The following is a 25,788-nucleotide window of genomic DNA, read 5'->3' on the forward strand; positions in this document are numbered from 1 at the left end:
GAAGCCGTAGTACCCAGAAAAAACCACACATTCACAGGAAGAACATGCAAACTCCATGCAGAAAGATCCGATCTTCTAGCTGCAAATCAAACGTGCTAAGCATTAAAATCTGTGCAGCCCTGTAAAATCTACCAAAGTGAAGAATGTCAAACAGCCGCAGGCTAATGGATAGCTGTTTGGACGTGTTTAGGGGTGGGCTTGGACTTGGGTTTGGACTTGTTTGGAATCTGACTCCCAGATAAAAACATCCAAGTCCCCTTTTCGGTCAGGAGGTAATTACTGATAGACATGCAACTGGTGACAAGTAAACATCACTGCATTTTTAGATGTTAGAAACCAAAAAGGTTGAGACGTTCTGCTCTTGGAGACTCAGAAATGTGGAGCATTTTTCAGAGACTTTGATTCAGACACGTCTGGAGTCTTGCATCTGAATCACAAAAACAACAGCCTGCAGCCTGGGAGGGCATGTTTGAAAATTAGTGCATTCATGAGAGCAAAAATAACCTGTCATGACAATAACTGCTGCTGCCTCGTGAACGCTGTGGTTCAGGCAGGTTTACACAGTCAGAAGATGAAGATATACACTAGTGTTCAAAAAGTTTGGGGTCGCCCAGACAATTTCATGTTTTTATCCATGTGCTAGCATAACTGCACAAGGGTTTTCTAATCATCAATTAGCCTTTTAGCTAACACAATGTAGCATTAGAACACAGGAGTGATGGTTGCTGGAAATGTTCCTCTGTACCCCTATGGAGATATTCCATTAAAAACTTCCAGCTACACTGCAAAATCTCACCAAGTCTGTTTGTCTTACTTTTAGTCAAAATGCCTCATCCCACTTGATTTAAGATAAATTCACGAAAGAAAACAAACAAGTGACATTTCAGCAAGATGGAGGGACTTGTTTTGAGACGATGCATCTTAAATATCTTGTTAAGTCAAACAATCTTGAAATTATCTCGTTTTAACCCTCGTGTCGTCCTGCGGGTGAAATTGATGTGTTTTAAAGTTTAAAAATGTGGGAAAAAATATATTTCACAGTGAAAACTTCCACATTTTCAAATTTTTTTGGGAAATTTTTTTGAACATTTTTTTAATGGAAAAAAGAAATGTTAAAAAAAATGTTTCTTTCAGAACATTCAGAAAAAAATCAACCAAAATCCAGCGAAATTCGCTGGATTTTGGTTGATTTTTTTCTGAATGTTCTGAAAGAAAATGTTAGAAGTTTTACTGATATATATGTAATCACTTTAGATATTTTTAGGATTTTTTTGGACAATTTTTTATTCATTTTTTAAAAATATTTACAATTTTGTTTTATATTTTGAATTTTTATTTCTTGCCGAATTTGAGGATTTCTTTTTAAAAATAAAACTTTTGAGGGAAACTTTTAAGGAATTTTCTTCCTGAAGATTTTGCAATTTTTTTTTTATAAATTTTGGGAATTTTTTGCTGAATTTTTTTTTTTTTTCAGACAAGGAAACAGTATTTTTTGGTGCTGTAAATGAGAACAAGAGGAAGATTAAGAACTGAACTTGACAATCCTGGTAAAATAAAGTATAAAATAAGTTTCCTTGGCTAATTTTAAGATCTCATTATTCTAAATATCGTCTCTTATTTCAAGAAATCTTCCCGAGCCGTTTTTCACTCGTTCTATTGGCAGATTTTTTCACTTATTTCAAGGTAGAAATTCCTTGAAATAAGATTTTATCTTGTTTTGAGAAGGGCGTTTTTTCCAGCTAGAATATTCATTTACCACATTAACAATGTCTAGACTGGATTTCTGATTAATTTAATGTCATCTTCATTTAAAAAAAAAGCTTTTCTTTCAAAAATAAAGACATTTCCAAGTGAGCCCAAACTTTAGAACAATAGTGTACATTCAGAACAAAGGTTTTACATTGATAGCAAATGTGTTTTTGTGATAACACTGTAGACCTTGTTAACAGAGTCTGTAATAGAGGCCCGGCGTACAGGATGTCAGATAATTGTGTAATAGAGTGTGACAGGCTGTCAGCTGTGTGATGAAAGCATGCGGTGAAGGGTCTCACCTGTAGAACAGGTTCCAGGGTAAGCAGCAGACCTACTTAGTGTAAAGAACAGCCTGAGTATCCCTCAGGATATCGGATTCAATGGGGATTTCTGTGCATCCACAACAACTGCAGTCACAGCAGAGAAAAGAATCAGCAGTAGTCTCTGGTAATCTTGTTGGGATTACCTTTCTGTGACACCAACGACAGGAATCGGAATCTGTTTGGAATCTGACTCTAAATCATTCATCTTCCTTCTGTAGGTTGTTTGGTGTTGTTCCACATGCAGCAATAAGAGCCAGACTGGCTTATTATGTTGACACGGATCCAGGTCATGTCAGGTAGGCCAAACAGGACGTGGAGAGCGGCAGGTAGTGGAAAGTTTTAGGTCACATTTCACCAGAGGATTATTGAGAAGCGAACTGACTAAAGATGATTAAACAAGCAGTTACGCAATTAAACCGAATAAAAATGAAATCACAAAAGCTGAACTGTGATTTGACGGATGACTCACATTTCATATGTGCATGAGGCGGCAGAGTCTTGGCTCAGGGCAGTGAAAGCACAGAGTAATTAATAACTTAAATGGCAGCTCTGCCGCACTGAAATGTCCACGCTTGATCTCTGCCTCCCAGACAGCAGCTGCTATCGTTCATGTGTTTGGAAGATTTTCACTGTGACAAATTTCTATTGCGGACACTGAAAGTTACATAAATTTTTGTTTGAAGAACGTTAGTATCTACTTAAGACTTTTCCCTTTAACCCTCGTGTCGTCCTGCGGGTCAAATTGACCCGTTTTAAAGTTTGAAAATGTGGATAAAAAAACATATTTTCACAGTGAAACTTCTGATGTCCACTTTTTCAACATTTTTGGGAAATCTTTGAACATTTTTTGGTGGAAATAAAGAAATGCTAAAAATGTTTCTTAAAAACATTCACAAAAAAATCTAAATTTTTTGCTGTATTTTGGTTGAAGGTTTACTGATAAATACACTATAGTGACAAAAGTATTCACTCATTCATGCAAATAATCAGAATCAGGTGTTCCAATCACTTCCATGGCCACAGGTGTATAAAATCAAGCACCAAACATGCAGACTGCTTTTAGAAACATTAGTGAAAGAACTGGTCATTCTCAGGAGCTCAGTGAATTCCAGCGTGGAACTGTGATAGGATGCCACCTGTGCAACAAATCCAGTCGTGACATTTCCTCACTCCTAAATATTCCACAGTCAACTGTCAGCTGTATTATAAGAAAGTGGAAGTGTGTGGGAACGACTGCAACTCAGCCACCAAGTGATCGACCACGTAAACCAACGGAGCTGGGTCAGAGGATGCCAAGAGGTGGCCAACTTTCTGCAGAGTCAGTCACTACAGACCTTCAAAGTTCATGTGGCCTTCAGATTAGCTCAAGAACAGAGCTTCAGCAGAGAGCTTCATGGAATGGGTTTCCATGGCCGAGCAGCTGCATCCAAGCCGTACATCACCAAGTGCAATGCAAAGCGTGGGATGCAGTGGTGTAAAGCACACCGCCACTGGACTCTAGAGCAGTGGAGACGCCTTCTCTGGAGTGACCAATCACGCTTCTCCATCTGGTAATCTGATGGACCAGTCTGGGTTTGGCGGTTGTCAGGAGAACCATAGTTGAAGGACTGCACTGTGCCAAGTGTAAAGTTTGGTGGAGGGGGGATTATGGTGTGGGGGGTTGTTTTTCAGGAGCTGGGCTTGGCCCCTTAGTTCCAGTGAAAGGAACTCTGAATGCTTCAGCACACCAAGACATTTTGGACAATTCCATGCTCCCAACTTTGTGGGAACAGTTTGGAGCTGACCCCTTCCTCTTCCAACATGACTGTGCACAAAGCAGGGTCCATAAAGACATGGATGACAGTGTGGTGTGGATGAACTTGACCGGCCTGCACAGAGTCCTGACCTCAACCCGATAGAGCACCTTTGGGATGAATTAGAGCAGAGACTGAGAGCCAGGCCTTCTGTCCAATATCAGTGTGTGACCTCACAAATGTGCTTCTGGAAGAAAATTCCCACAAACACACTCCTAAACCTCGTGGACAACCTTTCCAGAAGAGTTGAAGCTGTTGTAGCTGCAAAAGGTGGACCGACGTCATATTGAACCCCATGGATTAGGAATGGGATGTCACTTATGTTCATATGCGAGTCAAGGCAGGTGAGCGAATACTTTTGACAATATAGTGTATTTGTAATCACTTTAGATATTTTTAGGATTTTTTGGAAGATTTTTACTCATTTTTAAAAAAATATATATTTACAAAAATTTTCTTGTCAAATTTGGGGAATTCTTTTTTTAAAATAATACTTCTAAGGGAAACTTTAAAGGAATTATTGGAATTTTCTTCCTGAAAGTTTTGCAAATTTTCAGACATTTGGGGATTTTTTTCAGACAAGGAAACAATATTTTTGTTGCCCGTATATGAAGACAACAGGTTTAAAGTGTTAACCCTGTTTTCATGACAGCATGTTTAACATATTTTTGCGTTTTCATGGTTGTAAAGATAATTATCAGATCAAGTTGGAAGAATTTAATATAACTTGAGAAACACACAGACAGTCTGCGCTTTGTTATTCTACTTAAAGGCCTGTTTCTGTTCTGCTCACCAACACCACCGCTGTAAGTCACCCTTTAACACCAGCACAAAACCTTAACTTATGTCATTAAACAACCAAACCTCAACTAATTGTGGCACGGCAGCAGTTCCTAATCCTGTTTAGAGTTTTAATGGTGTGGCTAACTCCAGATTTGGCTCGCTGCTCGGTCCTTCAGGACTGTGCTATTATGTGGTTTCAGTTATCTGACCACATGCAGGGTCTGGACTGCCCGATGACGGCAGGTTGCCCAGTCCTGACTATTTATAGCAGCAAACAAAGTTGCTTTCATCATCAAACCCCAGATAATTTATTCCTGGAACACTCAACTGTAATGTCTTTGGGAGTAATTACTTCTGTCCAATAATATTTAAGGGGGAGTACACCTTATTTCACAGGTTCACAAAGCCATCATATTGTATAGGCTCTTAATGTTTGATATGAACCAATCTAACATGCTATACATCATTTTAACAGAAGTTACATGCAGTGATCCCTTGGGACAACATCTTGTCATAAACATGCCAATGCACATTTCCCGGTGACCCATCTTTATATGCTATCTACTCAGAGTCCATAAATTTTGGGTTAATGACTATTATACCTTTTGATAGAGTAACCTACTGTAAAACAAACATTGGGTGCTTTGGGGGTAACTCTTTTTCTTATTGCCACAGCAACCATTTCAATATAAATAACTCTTTACCCCAGAATGAAAATGGTCTTCAGTGGTCAGATTATAAAATTTTTTAAAAAGCATCCATTATTTTAAGAAGTACTGTCTTAAGAACTACCTGTGAAAAAAATCAGCATGATTGCTCAAATAGTTTAAAAGTTACTAGGTTTTATGTAACACCTGTCCCAAAACATACAGATTTTGAGAAAATGGCAGATAAAGATTGTGAACCATGCACATGTACTTGCCAAGCTGTTGTATGTCACTAACTAAACATTTCTTTGACACCTAATGAATAGTTTAAGCACGTAACTTTTTTTTTTTTTTGAAGGCATATAAGGTGTACTCCCCCTTAAGGAAGACCCCATGAAAGGACAAAACAACATGTTTTGTGTAAACCTTTTACATTTTTATTGCTTTTTAAACACAGAGAAGGAAAATTAATCAAAAAGTCCAAAGCCCATGTCTTCGTCTGACTCCTCTGATTCCTCTTTCTTCTCCTCCTTTTTCTCTTCCGCTGGAAATGAGACCAAAGACGACAGTCAGCAACAACGTCTACTGTTTCTAAATGCTACCGGAGCTTCATTTAAGGTAAGGACTAATGCCATTTACAACCTCAATCTATCTTACAAAATATTCTTAAGCTTCTCTTTATCAGCTTAAGCTAAGAAAGACAGATATATATATGTACACGTACCAGCAGCAGGTGCAGCCCCAGCTCCAGCAGCCCCACCACCAGCAGCGGCAGGCGCTGCCACAGCGCCACCTGCTGGCACAGAGGCTAACTTAGAGAGGCCTGTGGAAAGAGGAAAACAGAAATATTTTTAGTAAGCTTCCATGTAGGTCATCTTGAACTCTGAAGCTGTTTTTATTGAAGGGCTTATACCTGAGTTCATGACTTCATTGATGTCTTTGCCGTTCAACTCACTAATGACCTGTAGAGAATAAAACATTTAAGCATAAGGCACCTGCAATGTCAAAAAAAAACAAAACTAACCACTATTCCATGGCACACCTTATTTAAGCGTTCGTCATCGGCCTCAATTCCCACGCTGCCCAAGATGGCCTTGATGTCCTTAGCAGAGGGGCTGGTGTTTCCACCGAGCACAGCGAGGAGGTAAGCGGCCACGTAACGCATTCTGCAGAGACGAGACAGGAAATGACAGGTGAACAATCTGAAGTTTCACCAACGTCAAGCCTCTTCAAGTATGTAAAAGCACAACATGGAGTCAAGTATATTAACCTGGAAGCTTTAACCCTTTAAATCCCACAGGAACAACGCCACTCCCATTTTACAAGGATTATAAAATTAAAATGTTTGTAAATATTTATCACAGTTCATATTTTACACTTTTTGTTCTCTAATATTTTGTTCATGTTCAACTCCAGTCCCTAATTTAGCAAAATACTGAAAAATTCAAGTCAATTTCTGTTTGTTTTTTCCACTTTAAACTGTTGTTACATTGTCTATGTGCTTAGGTTGTTCTGGGGGAAAAAAAAGGGTAAAAGCAATCACTCATAGTATGACTTCTGACTCTTTTATAGCCCAAATAAATAAATCCAGGCGGCCTGTATGACCCTTGGGTGTTAAAGGGTTAGCATGTGAAAACGTTCCTTTATTTGAGTCAAAAAAATAAATAATGACGAGTCTTTCAAGAATTAAGCAGATTCTACCAACATCTGAAATGAACAATTCCACCATTTGAGGAAAAAAGTACGATTAATAGGTCAGGATAAAAAATTACTCTGCATCGTTGATGAGAATTGGTCACTTTGCTGCATCTTATCACATCAAACTGGAACTTTTTGTTGGACAAAAGAAACCTGAATGTCAGCCGAGTTTCTACTTAGTGATGGCTATTGTCACTATGAGTGTTTATGTATGAAACAAAACAATGACAGAAGTCAGTGTTATTAAAAGGACGACTGTGAATATTAACTGTGCTGCTGATTAAAACCTAAATGTGTGATTGGTCTAGAAAATGCACAAACACAGGAAATGATGCTCAACACAATTCACTAATGCCCACATTCAGCTGTGTATTTTCTCACACCTCATGTTTACTACACAGAAAACTATGAAAACAAATAATCAAATATGATGTGGGTTTTTTGTAACCTGTGTGCACCTATTTATTAGAATCAAATAAATTATCTGCAGATTTTAGCTCCAAATAAGATGGGAAAGGCAGCCACGACCATGGCGAATGAAATACAGTGAAAACACTGTTTATTTGTACATTATTAATACAATTTTCTGTCTTTTAGTTAACGCCCTATTACGTTGTTTATTTAACATCAGTGCTTATAGTCACCACTAGGCGGCTAGCATGTATTCCAGCAGGTTTATGTGTTATAACGACGCGTTACCTACATGTAAAAAAACAAACTGCCTAATAAACTCGAATATAAAGAGCAGTTTTTACTTCAGAGTACCATTAGTGTTGGAATACTGTTGAGTAATGAGCGAGTAAACATGTTGGGGAGGAGCCCGGTTTGACGTTAGCTAGCGCTAGCCTTTCTTATTAGCATACTAAAACGACCGTAGACTGAAATTAAACACGGATAAAGAGACGAGCTTGAAAAGGTAATTGTTTGACTTTGTATTGTATTGCTAAGACGCGTTGTGACGACCATTCAAGCAGCGTTAAAACCACGTTAAGTTGTAAAACCTGTTTATTCCGAGCTAACTCTGACAGCATGGCGCCCAGTGTTTGTAGCCGTCCTCCATTAGCCAACAACGACACATTTATCGCTCATTAAAAGCGACCGTCGATCGTGTCTCGCAAAAAAAGACACAACGAGGCGCAAACTGACCCCCGCAACATGTATAAAATAGACGAAACGTGGACTTACTTTTAAGTCTAAATAGACACGAAACGTCGGTCACGCTAGAAAATCCGGAAGAGACAGGGGGGCGGGACAGGAAGTTATAAGAATTAATAGCATCGATATAATTGGCCAGTTTGGATGGCAGTCATTACGTCAGCATTTTAGTGTCCTGCTGTGTGCCAGTCGGATTGACTGAGTTGTTTACCAACACTTTATGTATTTAGCATTTACATTTAAACTGTGTGAACACCTTCCACTGTTATATTAAACGTTGCATTACTTAAATTACCGGTTTTATTGCAGAAAGCTTTATTTAACAGGATAACTGGCAGCTTGCAGTCTGAATAGTTGTTTATAAGGCTGCATTTAATATGTCAACAGTTATGTATGGAATTATGTTTATAGTACAGTATGTGTGTCTATGTAGAGAGAAAGGCATACTTTGATCTGTAACAGCCGTGTCAGATGTGTGTTCTACTAAAGCAGTGGTGTCAAACATGCGGCCCTCCAAAGGGTCCAATCTGGCCCTCAAAGTCTAAAAATTACAGGGAAGACATTAAATGCAGATTGTAAATTTGCAAAACGATAAAGGAAACAATATTTTTTGGTGCCTGTAAATGAAGACATCAGGAGGGTTAAAAGCATTTGCAAGGCAGCAGAAAGGCCCCTTTTGTGATATTAATTTATTATATTGTCATTATTTTTGATGCATTCCCCCATTCCTCGCTGCTTTTTATCATTGCAACCGGTCAAACTCGTGCTTATTTTAAAATTTCAGTGCGTGTATCTACATATACCAGTTCATAAGTCACAAATACACATATATAATTTTAGATATGAAGTAAATGTAACAGGAAAACTGTAATGCAGCATCTGGATTTAAGAGCAGAGGAGATCATATAGTTGTCAGGTCTCCCCTTAAAATGACACTATAAAACCTCTAGATTTGTTATTTAAATGCGTTACAGCAGCAGCCCTTCATGTACCACAAGAATAATTCAAATAAATTGCGATTGCAGTGTGTAGTGTGCTACTTTATGACAGTACACACTGAGACAGTTAATTGCATATTATTGCATTTATTTCCATCAAGACACAAACAGAAATGGAGTATGGAAGACGTCCAGCCATTTCCTCTAGTTAAGCTGCAGCTACAAATGGATTATTTACTGAGGAGTTGTGATACCACGTGTGCTTTGAATGTGATAGAAAACCTCCGAAAAAGTGGCGACCCAGCAATGAAATCATCTTCTTGGACGGCCTACAGCTCGGCCAGCTCCTCGTGTCTCTCCTGTTTGAGGAGCCAGTCGAACAAAAGCACCACAGAATCCGACACAAACTCCGCGATCTTCTTCACGTTTGTCACATACCACATTTTATAGCAACATTCTCCCAGCAGCACGAGAAAAAAAACGACCAAAAACCCCAGGAAGAAGCGGTCTATGTAGTAGTTTGCCTTTTCCCTGGAGGTCCACTGCTCCCGAGGCCGTGCATGACGAGCTTCGCTGTATTTGGCGAAATGAAGCAAGGCTCTGTACTCGTCGTCCAGCTCGTTGTCCTCTGGAGCCTCCAGGTCTCGGCCGCCCTCTGGTCCATCAGTTTCAGCCATTTTAGAGCAGTTTGGTGCTTTAGATTGAACTCCTGTAAGTCTGAGGATGGCAGAAAGAAGATGTTATATCTGAAGACTGAAGCAGAGAAAGTGTTTCTTAGACGCTTCAAGAACTTTGTCTTATCACACTGGAAAGAATGTTCCTCTAAAAACAAGAAAAAACTCATTTCAGAGAACTTTTACCTTGAAATAAGTGAAAAAATCTGCCAGTAGAACAAGTGAAAAATGGCTTGATAAGATTTCTGGAATAAGATATGAATATTGAGATCTTAAAATTAGCTGGGAAAACTTATTTGAGCAGGATTGTCAAGCGAAGGTGTCTTAACCCTTCTACTGTCCTCATTTACAGGAACCAAAAAGTGTTGTTTCTTCCTCTGAAAAAATCCAAAAATTCAGCAAAAAAATTCCCCAAATTTATAAATATTTGCAAAATCTTCAGGAAGAAAATTCCTTAAAAGTTTCCCTTAAAAATTTGATTTAATGAAAACTAATTTGGCAATAAATAAAAACAAAAAAATAAGTACAAATTAAAAACACTTTCCAAAAATGAATACAAATCTTTCAAAAAAAAATCCTAAAAATATCTAAAGTGATTCCATATATATCAGTAAAAGTCCTAATATTGTCTTTAAGAACATTCGGGAAATTCCATTCCAATAATTCCTTAAAAGTTTTGTTAAAAACAGTCCCCTAAATTTGGCAAGAAAATTCTTGTAAATATTTTCAAAAAATGACTAAAAATCTTCCAAAAAAATTCCTAAAAACATCTAAAGTGATTCCATATTTATCAGCAGAACTTCTAATATTTTCTTTTAGAACATTCACAAAAAAATCAACCAAACTCCAGCGAAATTCACTGGATTTTGGCTAAAACATTTTTTTAAGATTTCTTTTTTCCATCAAAAAAATGTTCAGAAATTTCCAAAAAAATGTAGAAAATGTGGAAGTTTTCACTGTGAAAATAAATATTTGTTTCCACATTTTCAAACTGTAAAACTGGGAAATTTGACCTACAGGACGACACAAGGGTTAAAACAAGATAATTTCAAGATTGTTTGACTCAACAAGATATTTAAGATGCATTGTCTTAAAACAAGTCCCTCCATCTGCTGAAATGTCTCTTGTTAAGTGAATTAATCTTAAATCAAGTGGGATGAGGCATTTTGACTAAAAACAAGACAAACAGACTTGGTAATATTTGGAGTTTTTGCAGTGAAAGAGCCTTACCTCGATGACGATTAGTCTTTTAGATGAGACGAAGACACACAGAGGATTGGGATTCTCACAATGACTCCGTATGACTTTACATTAAATTGACCACAGCAGCAGGTAGTGTGGAGGCGGTGAATGCCAGGTTGGTTGTGCGGCGCGTCGCTCGCTAAGATGAGGGCTGTGGATTAGACCACACTCAGCACTTTCAAATCCCTCGGCGAGGATGAAGGGGACAGATGGTATTAATGTTCGTATCGATGCGTTTGTGGCCGAGGGACAGACAGACAGAGATAGAGGGTGAAGCTTCAACATGTTGATGAATCTGACTTAAATAAATGTTTTCATAGAGCTCACTGTAGGTATTAACACAAAACCTGCACCTTTAGATGACAAACCGCTTAAAGGTGCGTATTCTAAACCTGATTAGACGTTTTTTTTATGGTGTTAAATGCTGTGAGTGGATGTAGTGTGACTGAAATCAGACAGAAGTCAAACTGATGACGAAGCAGAGCTGGCGCAGGTTTAGCAGAAGCTTTAGCTTTGGAGTTGAATAAATCACTTCAGCACAATGCTCTGAGGGTCATTCACTCAACTGCTGCAGAGCCTTTCACCGTCCTGCCACAGCTTCTGAAATATGACTTGAACTAACTGAATTAGCTGAAGAGGTTCCTGCACTCTGTGATGAAGACGGATGGCTGAACCGCTGCTCGTTTGTTGTAGTGACTTCATTGTTCGGTTACATTCAGAGCAGGGCCTGTTCACTTCTCTGGATATCGAATGGTTTCTGTGAAACACACGGAGAAAACACACTGTACCCTCCATTGACCTTACTCTCATAAATTCTCCTGCTCTGGTTCTTCTGCATTCTTGCGACTCTTCAAACCCCCAACGCGAGCATTTTCTAATTAGCCTTTCCGCTAACTTTAATCAGATTTGTTCGGCGAGTTCATATCTCAGCATCTGTGGATGGTGCCCTGAGACTGGTGCTATTGCTGCTATTACTATTACTGTTACTGCTGAGACACTAAGAGTGACTTGAAACTTTCAGTCACAGATGTCTGAGACTGAACCATATAGTATTTTACTTTATGATCAAAATGACTAAAATCAGACAAAAAAAGACAAAAAACTACAAAAACAAGTCAAAACATTACAAAAATGAGACACAAAATGACAAAACCGAGACTTAAAACGACAAAAAATAAGACCAAAAAATTTACAAAACAACAAAAAAAGGACAAACGACAAAAACTAGACAAAAGATTACACAAATGACACAAACGAGACCAAAAATGACAAAAGCAAGAAACAAAACCACAAAAAAGTAGACAAACAACACAAGCGAGACAACAAAAGCACAAAATGATATAAACCATACATAAAACAATGAATAAAACTAAACAAAAAAATGACAAAAATAAGACAAAAATCACTAGTGAGACAAAAAGGAAACACAAAACATGAGAAACAACAAAAGTCAGACAAAAAAGATGAAACATTACAAAAAATGAGACAAAAAATGGCAAAAGAACAATGAGCAATCTGGTATTTTACAGTTCATGTCTTCTCTTTGACACTTTACAAAGTCGTCCTGCAGGCCAGATTGGACCCTCTGGAGGGCCGGTTTTGGCCCGCGGGCCGCATGTTTGACACCCCTGGTCTAGATAGTCGATATGTTGAAGCATGTGACTGATTACTGCTGTGGTTCCATCTGTACCAACACCAGTAGGAACAGTGCTTCAGATCCACCAGAGGTTCAGCTGCAAAAACACAAACTCTGTGCTGTAAATCTCCTGTTAGAATGTTTCCTATCTTCCCAATTAGTCTACTGTCAATGACAGGGGTGTCAAACATGAAGCCCGGGGGCCAAAAGCGGTCCTCCAGAGGACAAAATTACAGAGAAGACATTAACTGCAGATTGTGAATTTTAAAACTATAAATTTTAAATAGTTTCTAGACCATGACACGTTGTTTTGATCATATAGTAAAATACTAGACTGCTCATTGTTCTTTTGTGCCTCATTTTTGTAACATTTTGTCTTGTTTTTCTTGTTTTTTTTTGACTGACTTTTGCCGTTTCTCATGTTTTTGTCATTTTATTTATTCTTTTTTGTCTTGCTTGCGTTTTTTTTGTTTTTTGCCAATTCTTTTTGCTTTATTTGCGATTTTGTGTGTCGTTTTTGTCTTTTGTGTAGTTTGACTTTTTTGTCGTTTTGTTTCTTTGTTTCGTTTGTCATTTGTGTAATTTTTTTTGTCTTTGTAAGTTTTTAATGACATTTTTGTCTTTTTGTTTTGTCATGTCTCATTTTTTGTCATTTTGTTTCTTCTTTTGTCTCGTTTGTCATTTGTGTGATTTTTTTTGTCATTTTTCTTGTCTTATTTTTATTTTTTGTTTTGTGTCATTTGTTTCATGTTTTTGTCATTATATTTCTCCTTTTGTCTTGCTTGCGTTTTTTGTTGTTTTTTTGCCATTTTGTGTTTTGCTTTATTTGCAATTTTGTGTCGTTTTTCTCGTGGTTTTGTCTTGCTTGTGTAGTTTGACTATTTTTTGTCGTATTATTTCTTTCTTTGTTTCGTTTGTCATTTGTGTAATTTGTTTTGTCTTGTTCACCTTTTTGTCACTTTGTACGTCTCTTTTTTGTTTTGTTTTGTCATTGGTCTCATTTTTTGTCATTTTACTTCTCGATTTTGTCATTTTGTGCCTTATTTTTGCAATATTTTGTCTTTTTTGTTGTTTTTTGTCTTCTTTAGTTGTTTGTGTCATGTTTTTGTCATTTTGTTTCTTGTTTTGTCTCGTTTGTCATTTGTGTGATTTTTTTTTGTCTTGTTTTCTTTCTTTGTCTCGTTAGTCATTAATAATGTAATTTTTTGTCTTGTTTTTTTCACCTTTTTGTCACTTTGTAAGTTTTTAATGACATTTTTGTCTTTTTGTTTTTTGTCATTTGTCTCATTTTTTATTTTATTTCTTGAGGTTTTTTTGTCATTTTGTGCCTTATTTTTGCAATATTTTGTCTTGTTTTTGTCTTTCTTTAGTTATTTGTCTCATGTTTTTGTCATTTTGTTTCTTGTTTTGTCTCATTTATGTCATTGTGATTTTGTTTTGTCATTTTTCTTGCCATTTTTTTTGCTTTTTTGTTTTGTTCTGTGTCGTTTTTCTAATTTTTTGTCATTTTATTTCTCTATTCTGCTGTGATTTTACTGCTCCGGCCAACTTTAGCTCAAACTGGGCTGAATGTGGAGCTGAACTAGAATGAGTCTGACACCGTAAAACACAATGCTGATTTACTTTAAACAAACAAGACATGGCTGATATCAGCTGATCCCTGAGTGTTTTGTTCAGTAAAACTCTCAGGGTGTGGACAGTGTTGTCTCTCTAATGGCTGTTGCCTCCCATTGTGGTTTCCTGCTATTTTGACGCCTACCAGCAAGTTTCTCATGTGTCAGATCTACTATTAGGTTTAATTTTTCTTGCTAAACCACACCACGCTCAACTGTTCTGTTTCATGACATCACAGCCAAAACTTGAAGAAACTACTCATCTTTATTTTTACCATCGACCTTTTAGAGCATGAAATGTTTGTTGTATCACTTATTATGTTAGAATTCAACATGAATCGATTCAGGAAGCACTGAGGGAAAACAAAATAATGCAGACAGACGGGGATAATATTGGCTCCTCTGGTTGCAAGATCTGTTTTTTGTTTTTGTTTTTTTTTAACCGTTGTCATTGTACGAGTCAAATCGACTCGTTTTAAAGTTTGAAAATATTTTCACAGCAGAACTTCTGATGTCCACATTTCCAACATTTTTGGGAAATTATTGGTGGAAAAAAAAGAAATGTTAAAAATGTTTAAGAACATTAGCCAAAAAAATCGAGCAAAATCCAGTGAATTTTACTAGATTTTGGTCGGGGTTTTTTTGGTGGTGGTGGTGGGGGGGGGGTGTTCTTAAACATTTTTTTGAACATTTTTCCCACCAAAAAATGTTCAAAAAATTTCCCAAAAATGTTGAAAATGTGGACATCAGAAGTTTCGCTGTGAAAATATTGTTTTTTCCCACATTTTCAAACTTTAAATTTTCAAAACCTTCAGGAAGAAAATTCCAATAATTCCTGAAAAGTTTCCCTTAAAATTTTCAAATATATATTAAAAAAAAAAAGAAAATCCCTCAAATTTGGCAAGAAAAGATTAAAACTTTTGCTGATATATGTAGTCACTTTAGATATTTTAGGATTTTATGGGAGATTTTTACTCATTTTTAAAAATTATTTACAAGAATTGTCTTTGCAAATTTGGGGGATTTTTTAAAATAAAACTTTTAAGGAATTATTCTTCCTGGAATTTTCCTGGTTTTGCAAATTTAAAGTTTGAAAATGTTGGGAAAAAATATTTTTACAGTGAAAATAAAACTTTTAAGGAAAACTTTTCAGGAATTACTGGAAGTTTGCAAATTTTCAGAAATTCGGGGGGATTTTTTTTTTACTGAATTTTTTTCATACAAGGAAGCAGTATCTTTTGGTGGCCGTCAATGAGGACAACAGGAGGGTTAAAGACTTGTCCCATGACTTGCTGTGTCTTTTAGTAACGGTTTGATATTCCATATCGGGTCCATATCTTATATAATCCCTGATGTGTTCCCAGTGGAAACATCGACCGACAAAGAAACGCTGCGGTCCTTTTCACGGGTTTACGTCCACTTTCTCGGTGAGGCATGGGGTGCTGGTGGGACACGGGGTCGGCTCTGCAGCTTTACACAACATGCATCGGCGAGTGATTTGGATCAGCGTGACGCGGAACCGCTTTATCCTGAAGGCGTAAACCATGGGGTTGAGGGCCGAGTTCACGTGGGACATGAAGATCCCCACGTACATGGCGAGCTTGGGCACGTAGCACGTCGGGCAGAAGAAGCTGACGCAGTTCATGATGTGTATGGGCATCCAGCACACCACGAACAGGAAGAGCACCAAGGCCAGCGACTTGGCCAGCTTCAGCTCCTTCCGGTAGTACCGCTCTCCGTCGCACGTGGCCTCGGCCCGGCGGTTGAGCTGCCGCCGGATCACCCTGAAGATCTCCCCGTACAGGACGATCATGATGGTCAGCGGCACCACCACCCAGCCGAAGAAGTTGAAGTACACCATGTAGTCCATCCTCATGACGGCGGTGAACTCGCAGACGATCTCGCTGGAGCTGCTGAGGTTTCCCCGAGCGTCGCGGTTGTTCCAGCCGATCATGGGAACCAGCCCGGTGAGGAAGGAGAGGATCCAGCAGAGACAAACCGCGACGTACGCCCTCCCCTGGGTCACGATGGTGCTGTACCTGATGGGAAGAGACATTTTCCAATCACCTAAATGCACACATGGAGGCGACTTTAATGGGGTTTCTTTGAACAAATGCCAGTCATTTTTCTCAGGCACCAGCTGGATCTAACTCAATCAATCAAAGTTTATTTGTACAGTCCTTCATAAGAGCCCAAAGGGTGACCGAAGTGCTTCACAGTGGAAAAATAAGAAAATAAATTCAAAACAATGCAGCTACTTAACTCTTATGTAGTCCTGCTGGTCAAAAATGACCCATCTTAAAGTTTGAAAATGCGGGGAAAAAAATATTTTCACGGTGAAACTTCTGATGTCCACATTTTCAATATTTTTGGGAAGTTTTTCAACATTTTTTGGTGGAAAAAAAAGACATGCTAAAAATGTTTGACACCAAAAAATATTGTTTCCTTGTCTGAAAAAGTGCAAAAATTCAGCCAAAAAGTTCTACAAAATTCTGAAAATTTGCAAAACTTTCACAAAGAAAATTCCAATAATCCCTTAAAAGTCTTGCTTTAAAAAAAATCCCCCAAATTTGGCAAGAATGTTTTTATAAAAATGTTCAAAAAATGAGCAAAAATTTTCCAAAAAATGAGTAAAAATATCCAAATTGTTTCCATATAATCAGTAAAACTGCTAATATTTTCTTTAAGAACATTAAAAAAAAAATCAACCAAAATCCAGCAAAATTCACTGGATTTTGGTTGATTTTTTTTTTTTTTTGTGAATTGGTCTTAAGGAAACCTTTTTTTCTCGCATTTATTTTATTTCTACCAAAAAATGTTCAGATTTCCCAAAAATGCTGAAAATGTGGACATCAGAAGCTTCTCTGTGAAAATATATATTTTTCCACATTTTCAAACTTTAAATTTGCAAAACCTTCAGGAAGAAAATTTAAATAATTCCTTTAAAAATTCCCTTAAAAATTTTGTTAGAAAAATAAAACAATCCATCAAATTTTGCAAAAAGAAATCTTATAAATATTTTCAAAAAATGAGTAAAAATCTTCCAAAAAAAATCCTAAAAACATCTAAAGTGATTCCATATATGCCAGTAAAATTTCTACTATTTTCTTTAAGAACATTCACAAATAAATGGTTGATTTTTATGTGAATATTCTTACTAAACATTTTTAACATTTCTGTTTTTTCCACCCAAAAATGTTGAAAAAATTTCCAAAAATGTTGAAAATGTGGACGTCAGAAGTTTCTCTGTGATAATGCATTTTTATTCCACATTTTCAAACTTTAAAACGGTTCATTTTGACCTGCAGGACGACACGAGGGTTAATAGATAAGGCATTCTGTGCAGAGGCGGACTGTCTAAATTTTACATATTATAAGTTATATGTGGAGTTATGGGGTAAAATCAAAACCTCCAACGTTGCATTTTGTTGGGCATCCTGCCTTAAGCTCACAAATATTGTCAGATTCAGATTTCTAAAGCACGATAAATGGCAGATATGATCGAGACGCGATAAAACGCTTCCAAACACACAGCGAGTCATCAAATTAAAAGCTTGGACACGAGACAAAGGCGATTTTTCAATTGCATCATCGTCAATTTTAGCAACTCCGAAGCCCTATTTAAAGTGTCTAAACATCAAGGTTAAACAAAAAAAAAAAAACCTAATTTTAATAACAGTAATAATAATCTGCAGTACTGTATTTAGCAAGATGGATGCAAAAAGTTGGTTTAAAAACTGCTAAACAATAAGCACGGGCCACTGCCAAGTCTTATAACAAACTGTGCTCATGTCAGGAGCGTTTTAATTTGCTTAAAAGCTTTTGATGTCCAGCCCATTGATTTGCATTAAACCAGGCAATGATATATGGCCCCGCGGTGTGACAGACATCACTGAAATCCTCCTCCAGATGAGGTTAAAAACACACATTTTGCTGCAAGACTATAAAAAAATAAAGGTTATTGGTACCTGTGGCATGATCATTTATTCCTAATATATTATCAGAAAACTAGGGGGTTTTCTATTGAGGAAGAAGTCCAATTGAGATTGTTCAAACTGTATTAGAGATAAATAAGAGGTCATGGGATAAATGCTATTCATGACAGATACAGATATAAATAGGCTGACGAATGTGTTCAGGGTGGGACTAGTTTAGATCATGGCTTATTTTTAAGAAGGAAGCAGCGACGGAGTGGAAAAGCAGATCACAACCAGTCCATCCATTTCCTATCGCTCTCTGTTATGAATATTTTATTGCTCTTCCTCTCAGCAGAACTGTCATTTTTGTGGACACTTTCACCACAACATCCGTCATGAAATAGAATCTTCACCGACTGCTTTATTAACCCTCCTGCTGTCTTCATTTACGGGCACCAAAAAATGTTGTTTCCTTGTCTGAAAAAAAAAAATTCAGCAAAAAAAATTCCCCAAATTTCTGAAAATTCATAAAACCTTCAGAAAGAGAATTCCTTAAAAGTTTCCCTTAAAAGTTTTTTTTTTTAAATCTCCAAATTAGGCCAGAATTTCGCTGGATTTTGGTTGATTTTTTTTCCCCCCCGAATGTTCTTAAAGAAACATCTGTATTAACATTTCTTTTTTGCTCAAAAAATATTCAAAACATTTTCCAAAAATGTTGAAAATGTGGAAGTTTTCACTGTGAAAAATATATATTTTTTCCCAATAATTCCTTTAAAGTTTCCCTTAAAAGTTTTCTTTTTAAAAAATCCCCCAAATTTGGAAAGAAAATTATTGTAAATATTTTTTAAAAATGAAAAAAATCTTACAGAAAATCCTAAAAATATCTAAAGTGATCACATACATATCAGTAAAATTTCTAATATTTTCTTTAAGAAAATTCACAAAAAAATCAAAAACAATCCAGTGAATTTCGCTGGATTTTAGTTGATTGTGAATTTTTAAAGAAATATTTTTAACATTTCTTTTTTTCCACCAAAAATGTTCAAAGATTTCCCAAAAATGTTGAAAATGTGGACATCTGAAGTTTCATTGTGAAAATATTTTTTCCCACATTTCCAAACTTTACACCGGGTCAATTGTGACCCGCTGGATGACACGAAGGTTAAAATTCAGCAAAAAAAAATCCCAAAATTTCTCAAAATTTGCAAAACTTTCAGGAAGAAAATTCCAAGAACTCCTTAAAAGTTTCAATTGACAGTTTTATTTTTTTAAAAATCCAACTAATTTGGCAAGAAAAGTCTTGAAAATATTTTTTAAAAATTAGTAAAAATAATTAATTTTTATGAATGTTCTTAAAGAAATATTTTTTTAACATTTATTTTATTTCCACCAAAAAAATGTTGAAAAAATTCCCAAAAATGTTGAAAATGTGGACATCAGAAGTTACAAAGCAACAAAAAAAATACACAAACAACAAAAATGAGACAAAAAATTAAACAAAATGACAAAAGCAAGAAACAAAACCACAAACAAGCAGACCAGCAACACAAGCGAGGCAACAAAAACACAAAACAATGCAAACCATACACAAAAAAATGAATAAAAAAAACACAAAATGACAAAAATAAGACAAAAAACTGTCAAAATATCACAAAAATGACACACAAAGTGAGAAAAAATAAGACAAACGACATGAAACGAGACAAAAAATGACAAAGTAACAAAAAATGGACAAATGACAAAAACTAGACAAAAAGTTACACAGATGAGACCAAAAATGACAAAAGCAAGAAACAAAAATCACAAAAAAGTAGACAAACAGCACAAATGAGACAAAAAAACAAAATGATACAAACCATACACAAAACAACAAAACAAAACACAAAATGACAAAAATAAGACAAAAATTACAGGCGAGACCAAACGCAAACACGACAAAAACATGAGACAAACAGCAAAAGTCAGACAAAATATTACAAAAACAAGACACCAAAATGACAAAAAAATAAGACGAACAACATGAAACAAAACAAAAACAGAGACAAAAAAGCTACAAAGCAACAAGAAATGGACAGACGATAAAAACAAGACAAAAAATTACACCAATGACACAAACAACACAAAAAATGACAAGACTAAACCCTAACCCTGGCAAGAAACAAAACCACACAAAAGTAGACAACACAAATGAGACAAAACAAACACAGAATGATACAAACCATACACAAAACAACGAATAATACAAAACACAAAATGACAAAAATAAGACAAAAATTACAAGCAAGACAAAAAGGAAACACAAAACGAAAAAAACATGAGACCAACAACAAACGTCAGACAATAAAAGACAAAAAATGACAAAAATAAGACAAAATGTTACGAAAATAAGGCACAGAATAACAAAAACATTTGTCAAATGAGAAAAATCTGACAAAAAATAACAAAAGTAAGACAAAATGTTACAAAAAAAAGATATAAAATGACAAAAACATGAGTTAAACAAGTCATACAGAAAACAACAAAAGTAAGACAAAATATTGCAAAAATGAAACCCAAAATGATGAATAAATTAGTCAAACGACATGAAACAAAACAAAAAATGAGACAAAAGAGTTACAAAGCAACAACAAAACGGACAAATGACAAAAACATGAGACAAACGACAAACGTCAGACAGCAAAAAGACAAAAAACAACAAAAATATTACAAAAATGAGACAAAATGACGAGAACAATGAGCAGTCTACTGTTTTCCTTCATAATCATGGACTAGAAACTATTTTACATTTATAGTTTTGCATATTTACAATCTGCAAAATGTAAAAACGCCCACATTTTCCCATTTCAAACAGTCTTCTTCTCCACCTGCTCCTCACCTGGTGGGGATCTTGACCCGCAGGTATCTGTCGATGGCGATGGCCAGCAGGGACAGGATGGAGCTCTGGGTGATGATGAGCAGCAGGCAGGAGAGGAAGAGGCAGGTGTAGAAGTGGGTGCTGAAGCCCAGGCTGATGACGATGGCCAGGGGGATGACCAGGACCCCCACGGCGATGTCGGCCACGGCCAGCGACACGATGAAGCAGAAGGTGGTGTTCCGCAGAGCCCGGTTCAGGCACACCACCAGAACCACCAGCACGTTGCCCAGCACCGAGGCCAGCGCTATGGCCGTCTCAATGGAGATGTACAGCAGGTCCACGTGCTCCCGAGGCTTCACTCCAGGAGAGGAAGACATTTTGGGTTTTTTTTTGGCTCACTTACCTTTGCTCAGATTCTTGGAAATAAACGGTTGAAGCTTCCTCTCTCCACTTTAAGCTTTGCGTCACCAGAAACATCTTCCACCCTGTCTGCTCTCAGCCACAGAAGTAGGAGTTCTTCCTCTCCAGGCCACGTTTCTCGTGGAGCTCATGGAGGCGTCCTGAATGATTAATCCTCAGCATGTTGTTCAGGCTCTGCACAGGACTGGGTACCAGAGCATCACCACTCTGCCACATCCTCTCGCTCTCCTACTCACTCCCTCACTAATCTGTGTGGTCATAAAATCGAGGGGAGGGACTCTGATTCCTGCGGCACCATGCAGCTCTAGTTTTGCTCACATTTGCCCTCCTGTTGTCCTCATTTACAGGCACCAAAAAAAGTTTTTAAAAAAAGTTGTTTCTTTGTCTGAGAAAAATCCAAAAATTCAGCAAAAAAATCCCAAAATTTCTGAAAATTTGCAAAACCTTCAGGAAGAAAATTCCAAGAATTCCTTAAAAGTTTATCTTTAAGTTTTATTTTTAAAAAATTCCCCAAATTTGGCAAAAAAATTCTTGTAAATATTTTCAAAAAATGAGCAAAAATCTTAAAAAAAAAATCCCAAAAAATATCTAAAGTGGTTCCATATATATCAGTAAAACTTCTTAGATTTTCTTTAAGAACATTCACAAAAATCTAACAAAATCCAGCAAATTGTGCAGGATTTTGGTTGATATTTTTATGTGAATGTTCTCAAGAAACATTTTAGCTTTTCTTTTTCTACCAGAGAATGTTCAAAAATTTTCTGAAAATGTTGACATCAGAAGTTTCATTGTGAAAATGCCCCCCCTCCCCCCACACACACACACACACACACATTTTCAGACTTTAAATCTGCAAAACCTTCAGCAAGAAAATTCTAATAATTCCTTTAAAGCTTCCCTTAACGGTTCCATTAAAAAATAAAAAAAATCCCCCAAATTTGGAAAGAAAGATCTTGTAAATATCTTCAAAAAATGAGTAAAAATCTTCCAAAAAAATCCTAAAAATATCTAAAGTGATTACATAGATATCAGTAAAACTTACAATAAAAACTACTACTTTCTTTAAGAACATTCACATAAAAAAATCAACCAAAATCCAGCAAAATTCTCTGGATTTTGGTTGAAACATTTTTAATATTTCTTTTTTTCCACCAAAAAATGTTCAAAAATTTCCCAAAAAAGTTGAAAATGTGGACACCAGAAGTTTCACTGTGAAAATGTTTTTGTTTTTTTTCTCATTTTCAAACTTTAAAACGATTAATTTGACCCGCAGGACGACACGAGGGTTAATCAGTGTGACTGAAGTCTCCTGAGTGAAGGATCCTCCCATGGAGTGACATTTTAATCACACAGCATCAATACTTAAAAGACATGCAGTTAATTGGAGTTATGACAGATTTGTAGAGGCTGAGGTCTAGTTAATCACTTATGTCATCCACGAGCAGTAAAATCAGATCAATAGCAGCATTTTAAAGCTTTGAACTGGAATCTAAAGCATCATCTGAGAAGCTAGAATGTTTTATGAAGCTTTAAAGTACATTCATGCGTTGTTTTTTTTATCTAAATAACTGCTAAATGCCTTACTTTTCTGTGGCATTATTTCTCCTGCTGCGCCTCTTTGTCTTCCACTGTTCTGCACAAAATGTACTTTCTGTAACTTGGACTGCGGCGGACACAAGTTTGAGCACTTACAAAAAGTTAATTTAATTGTCCGTTCGAGGATGAAAAGACTTTGGCAGCGAGTATCTCTGAGTAAGCAATCACTGAGATGGTCTTTAGTTGCTTAAGGAAGCAGATTCACATTCTGCCCGTGAGTTTAATCAGCCGGTTCGCTTTACTGTGAGGAAAGCGATGACTCCGGGACATTGCTGATGATCTCAGAGTTTGGTGTGCCCATTAGAGCGTCCATAGGCGGAGTGTGAATCATTTTTTTATTATCTATCTGTCAACATGCAGCCTCACCACTGGAGATGGAAGAACTGAAAAGGGCAAAAATGGCAAAAAATAAAATACGACGGACACAATTTGCCAAACATAATGACTCGGTACCACTGTTAAGAACATTCACAAAAAAATCAACCAAAATCCAGCGAATCTCGCTGGATTTTGGTTGATTTTTTTGTGAATGTTCTTAAAGAAAATATTAGAAGTTTTACTGATATATATGGAATCACTTCAGATATTTTTAGGATTTTTTTTGAAGATTTTTACTCATTTTTTGAGAATATTTACAAGAATTTTCTTGCCAAATTTGGGGGATTTTGTTTTAAAATATAATTTTTAAGCAAAACTTTTAAGGAATTATTGGAATTTTCTTCCTGAAGACTTTGCAAATTTAAAGTTGTTAAATGTGGGAAAAAAATATTTTCACAGTGAAACTTCTGATGTCCACATTTTCAACATTTTTGGGAAATTTTTGAACATTTTTTGGCGGAAAAAAGAAAAGTTAAAAATGCGAATTTCCCTTGATTTTGGTTGATTTTTATGTGAATGTTCTTAAAGAAAATATTTGAATTTTTATTGATATACATATATAATCACTTTAGATATTTTAAGGATTTTTTTTAAAGATTTTACAAATTTTTTGAGAATATTTACAAGAATTTTCTCGCCAAATTCCTGCGAATACACTTATTTTTGAAAAGGCTACGCAACAAAAGACTCCTTCCGAACGATTAGCGGTGTTAGGAATAACTTTGTTAATGTTTGTGTTTGGTTCCGGGAGGTGCACAGGTGTTTTATGGGTAATCCAGGCACTGAAGATGACGCAGCATTAACTCCCGCCTCCCGTGCTATGATTGGTCGTACCAAACTTTCCCGGGAGGGAAACGCGATTCAATTCGCCCAATGCCAAACTGACTCTCCTGTAACCATTAGATATGGAGTTCACAATGAAAGAGCTAAAAACAGCCTTGCAAGGCACAGGTAACATGGCTCCAGGACAAGACCAACTATGTTATGCAATGTTTCGACAGCTTCCTGAAGTAACAATGCAAATAATATTGAATCTTTTCAATAAAATATGGAGAGAGGGACAGATACCTAGGAGTTGGAAGGAGGCAGTTATTCTGCCTTTTAGCAAGCCAGGAAAAGATCCTGGAAATCCAATCAATTACAGACCTATTGCATTAACATCACATATTTGCAAATGGATGGAGAGAATCATAGTAAATAGATTAGCTTTTTATTTAGAGCAGAAAGGATTGTTGAATGTTAGGCAGTATGGGTTCAGGAAAGGGCGATCAACAGTGGATGCCTTAGTTAGAGTGAGTAATGAGATTGAAAAGACTTTAAAAATGAAAGAGGTTATGATTATTGTTTTTTTTGATATTGAGAAGGCATATGATTCAGTGTGGAGAGATGGTCTGCTCATTAAACTTAACCAAATGGGTATTGGTGGAAGAGTTTATAACTGGATAATAAATTTCTTAACGGATAGAAAAATTAAGGTAAAAGTAGGAACAACGCTGTCTCAGGATTTTGAGGTAGAAAATGGTATTCCTCAGGGAAGTGCCATTAGTCCAATATTGTTTAATGTCATGATTAATGATATTTTTTCAAATCTAAACTGGAATATTAATTCAGCCCTCTATGCAGATGATGGTGCTATATGGATGAGAAGCAGAAATGTGACTCATGTAACCAAAAATGTGATGAATGCGATTCAGGAGGTAGAGAGGTGGTCATATGAGTGGGGGTTCAAACTTTCAGTCAGTAAATCTTGTTACATGATAATAACAAATAAAAGGGAGATTAATAATATAAATCTAACGTTGTATGGGCAACCTTTGCAGAAAGTGTCTGAGTTTAAGTACCTAGGGCTATGGCTGGACAATAAATATACATGGAAAACTCATATTCAACATTTAGAAGCAAAATGTAAAAAATCAATAAACCTTTTACGAGCTGTTGCTGGGTGTAATTGGGGAGCAGACAAACAAGCATTACTGGACATATATAAAGCACTGATGAGATCAGCCATAGATTATGGTTGTATAATATATGGAGCGGCAGCAGTAACTACTCTCAAAAAAATAGACAGGTTACAATATAGGGCTTTGAGAATCTGTACAGGACTCATTAAAACAACACCAACTAATGCAGTCATAATAGAGGCAGGAGAAGTACCACTGGAGATAAGAAGAGATATATTTGCATTAAGTTACTGGGTAAAATTAAAAGGGTATGGAGGTGAGAATCCCGTGACTAATACATTAAAACAGTGCTGGGAGTATTCCACATTTAAAAGGAGAGGCTTTGGATGGGAGATAAATAATAAGGTGAAACAGCTCAACATGGAGAATTTGGATTTTGCAATAGCTAATCCAATAAGTAATGTTCCT

At 36.4% G+C, this 25,788-nt stretch overlaps 2 protein-coding genes and 1 long non-coding RNA gene across 3 annotated transcripts; all 3 read right to left on the bottom strand.

Moving 5' to 3' along the window:
• Window positions 1–5,712: 5,712 nt before the first annotated feature.
• On the bottom strand, window positions 5,713–8,324 carry rplp2 (ribosomal protein, large P2). The gene is made up of 5 exons (XM_022200642.2): window positions 8,182–8,324; window positions 6,341–6,464; window positions 6,212–6,260; window positions 6,023–6,121; window positions 5,713–5,842 (listed from the first exon to the last, which is right to left on the bottom strand). The coding sequence occupies exons 2-5, from the start codon at window positions 6,461–6,463 to the stop codon at window positions 5,766–5,768; spliced, it is 348 nt and encodes a 115-aa protein (XP_022056334.1). The 5' UTR covers window position 6,464; window positions 8,182–8,324; the 3' UTR covers window positions 5,713–5,765.
• An 896-nt stretch (window positions 8,325–9,220) lies between these two features.
• LOC127533917 (uncharacterized) lies at window positions 9,221–13,758 on the bottom strand. Its single transcript, XR_007941805.1, has 2 exons — window positions 10,994–13,758; window positions 9,221–9,806 (listed from the first exon to the last, which is right to left on the bottom strand). It is a non-coding gene; the product is annotated as an uncharacterized LOC127533917 (long non-coding RNA).
• A 742-nt stretch (window positions 13,759–14,500) lies between these two features.
• On the bottom strand, window positions 14,501–22,577 carry LOC110955601 (adenosine receptor A1). The gene is made up of 2 exons (XM_022200657.2): window positions 21,047–22,577; window positions 14,501–16,293 (listed from the first exon to the last, which is right to left on the bottom strand). The coding sequence occupies exons 1-2, from the start codon at window positions 21,400–21,402 to the stop codon at window positions 15,657–15,659; spliced, it is 993 nt and encodes a 330-aa protein (XP_022056349.2). The 5' UTR covers window positions 21,403–22,577; the 3' UTR covers window positions 14,501–15,656.
• Between the last annotated feature and the right edge of the window lie 3,211 nt (window positions 22,578–25,788).

The sequence above is a fragment of the Acanthochromis polyacanthus genome, chromosome 5 (genome assembly GCF_021347895.1).
Source record: "Acanthochromis polyacanthus isolate Apoly-LR-REF ecotype Palm Island chromosome 5, KAUST_Apoly_ChrSc, whole genome shotgun sequence".
In the NCBI taxonomy this organism is placed as follows: domain Eukaryota; kingdom Metazoa; phylum Chordata; class Actinopteri; family Pomacentridae; genus Acanthochromis; species Acanthochromis polyacanthus.

Bases quoted from the DNA above. Each gene is read 5' to 3' on its own strand.
- rplp2 (XM_022200642.2), bottom strand. From the start codon at position 6,463: ATGCGTTACGTGGCCGCTTACCTCCTCGCTGTGCTCGGTGGAAACACC. The intron at 6,261-6,340 runs GTGTGCCATGGA...TATTCTCTACAG, and splicing joins ATGACGAACGCTTAAATAAG to GTCATTAGTGAGTTGAACGG. The intron at 6,122-6,211 runs GTATAAGCCCTT...CTCTTTCCACAG, and splicing joins CAATGAAGTCATGAACTCAG to GCCTCTCTAAGTTAGCCTCT.
- LOC110955601 (XM_022200657.2), bottom strand. From the start codon at position 21,402: ATGTCTTCCTCTCCTGGAGTGAAGCCTCGGGAGCACGTGGACCTGCTG. The intron at 16,294-21,046 runs GTGAGGAGCAGG...TCTTCCCATCAG, and splicing joins CGGGTCAAGATCCCCACCAG to GTACAGCACCATCGTGACCC.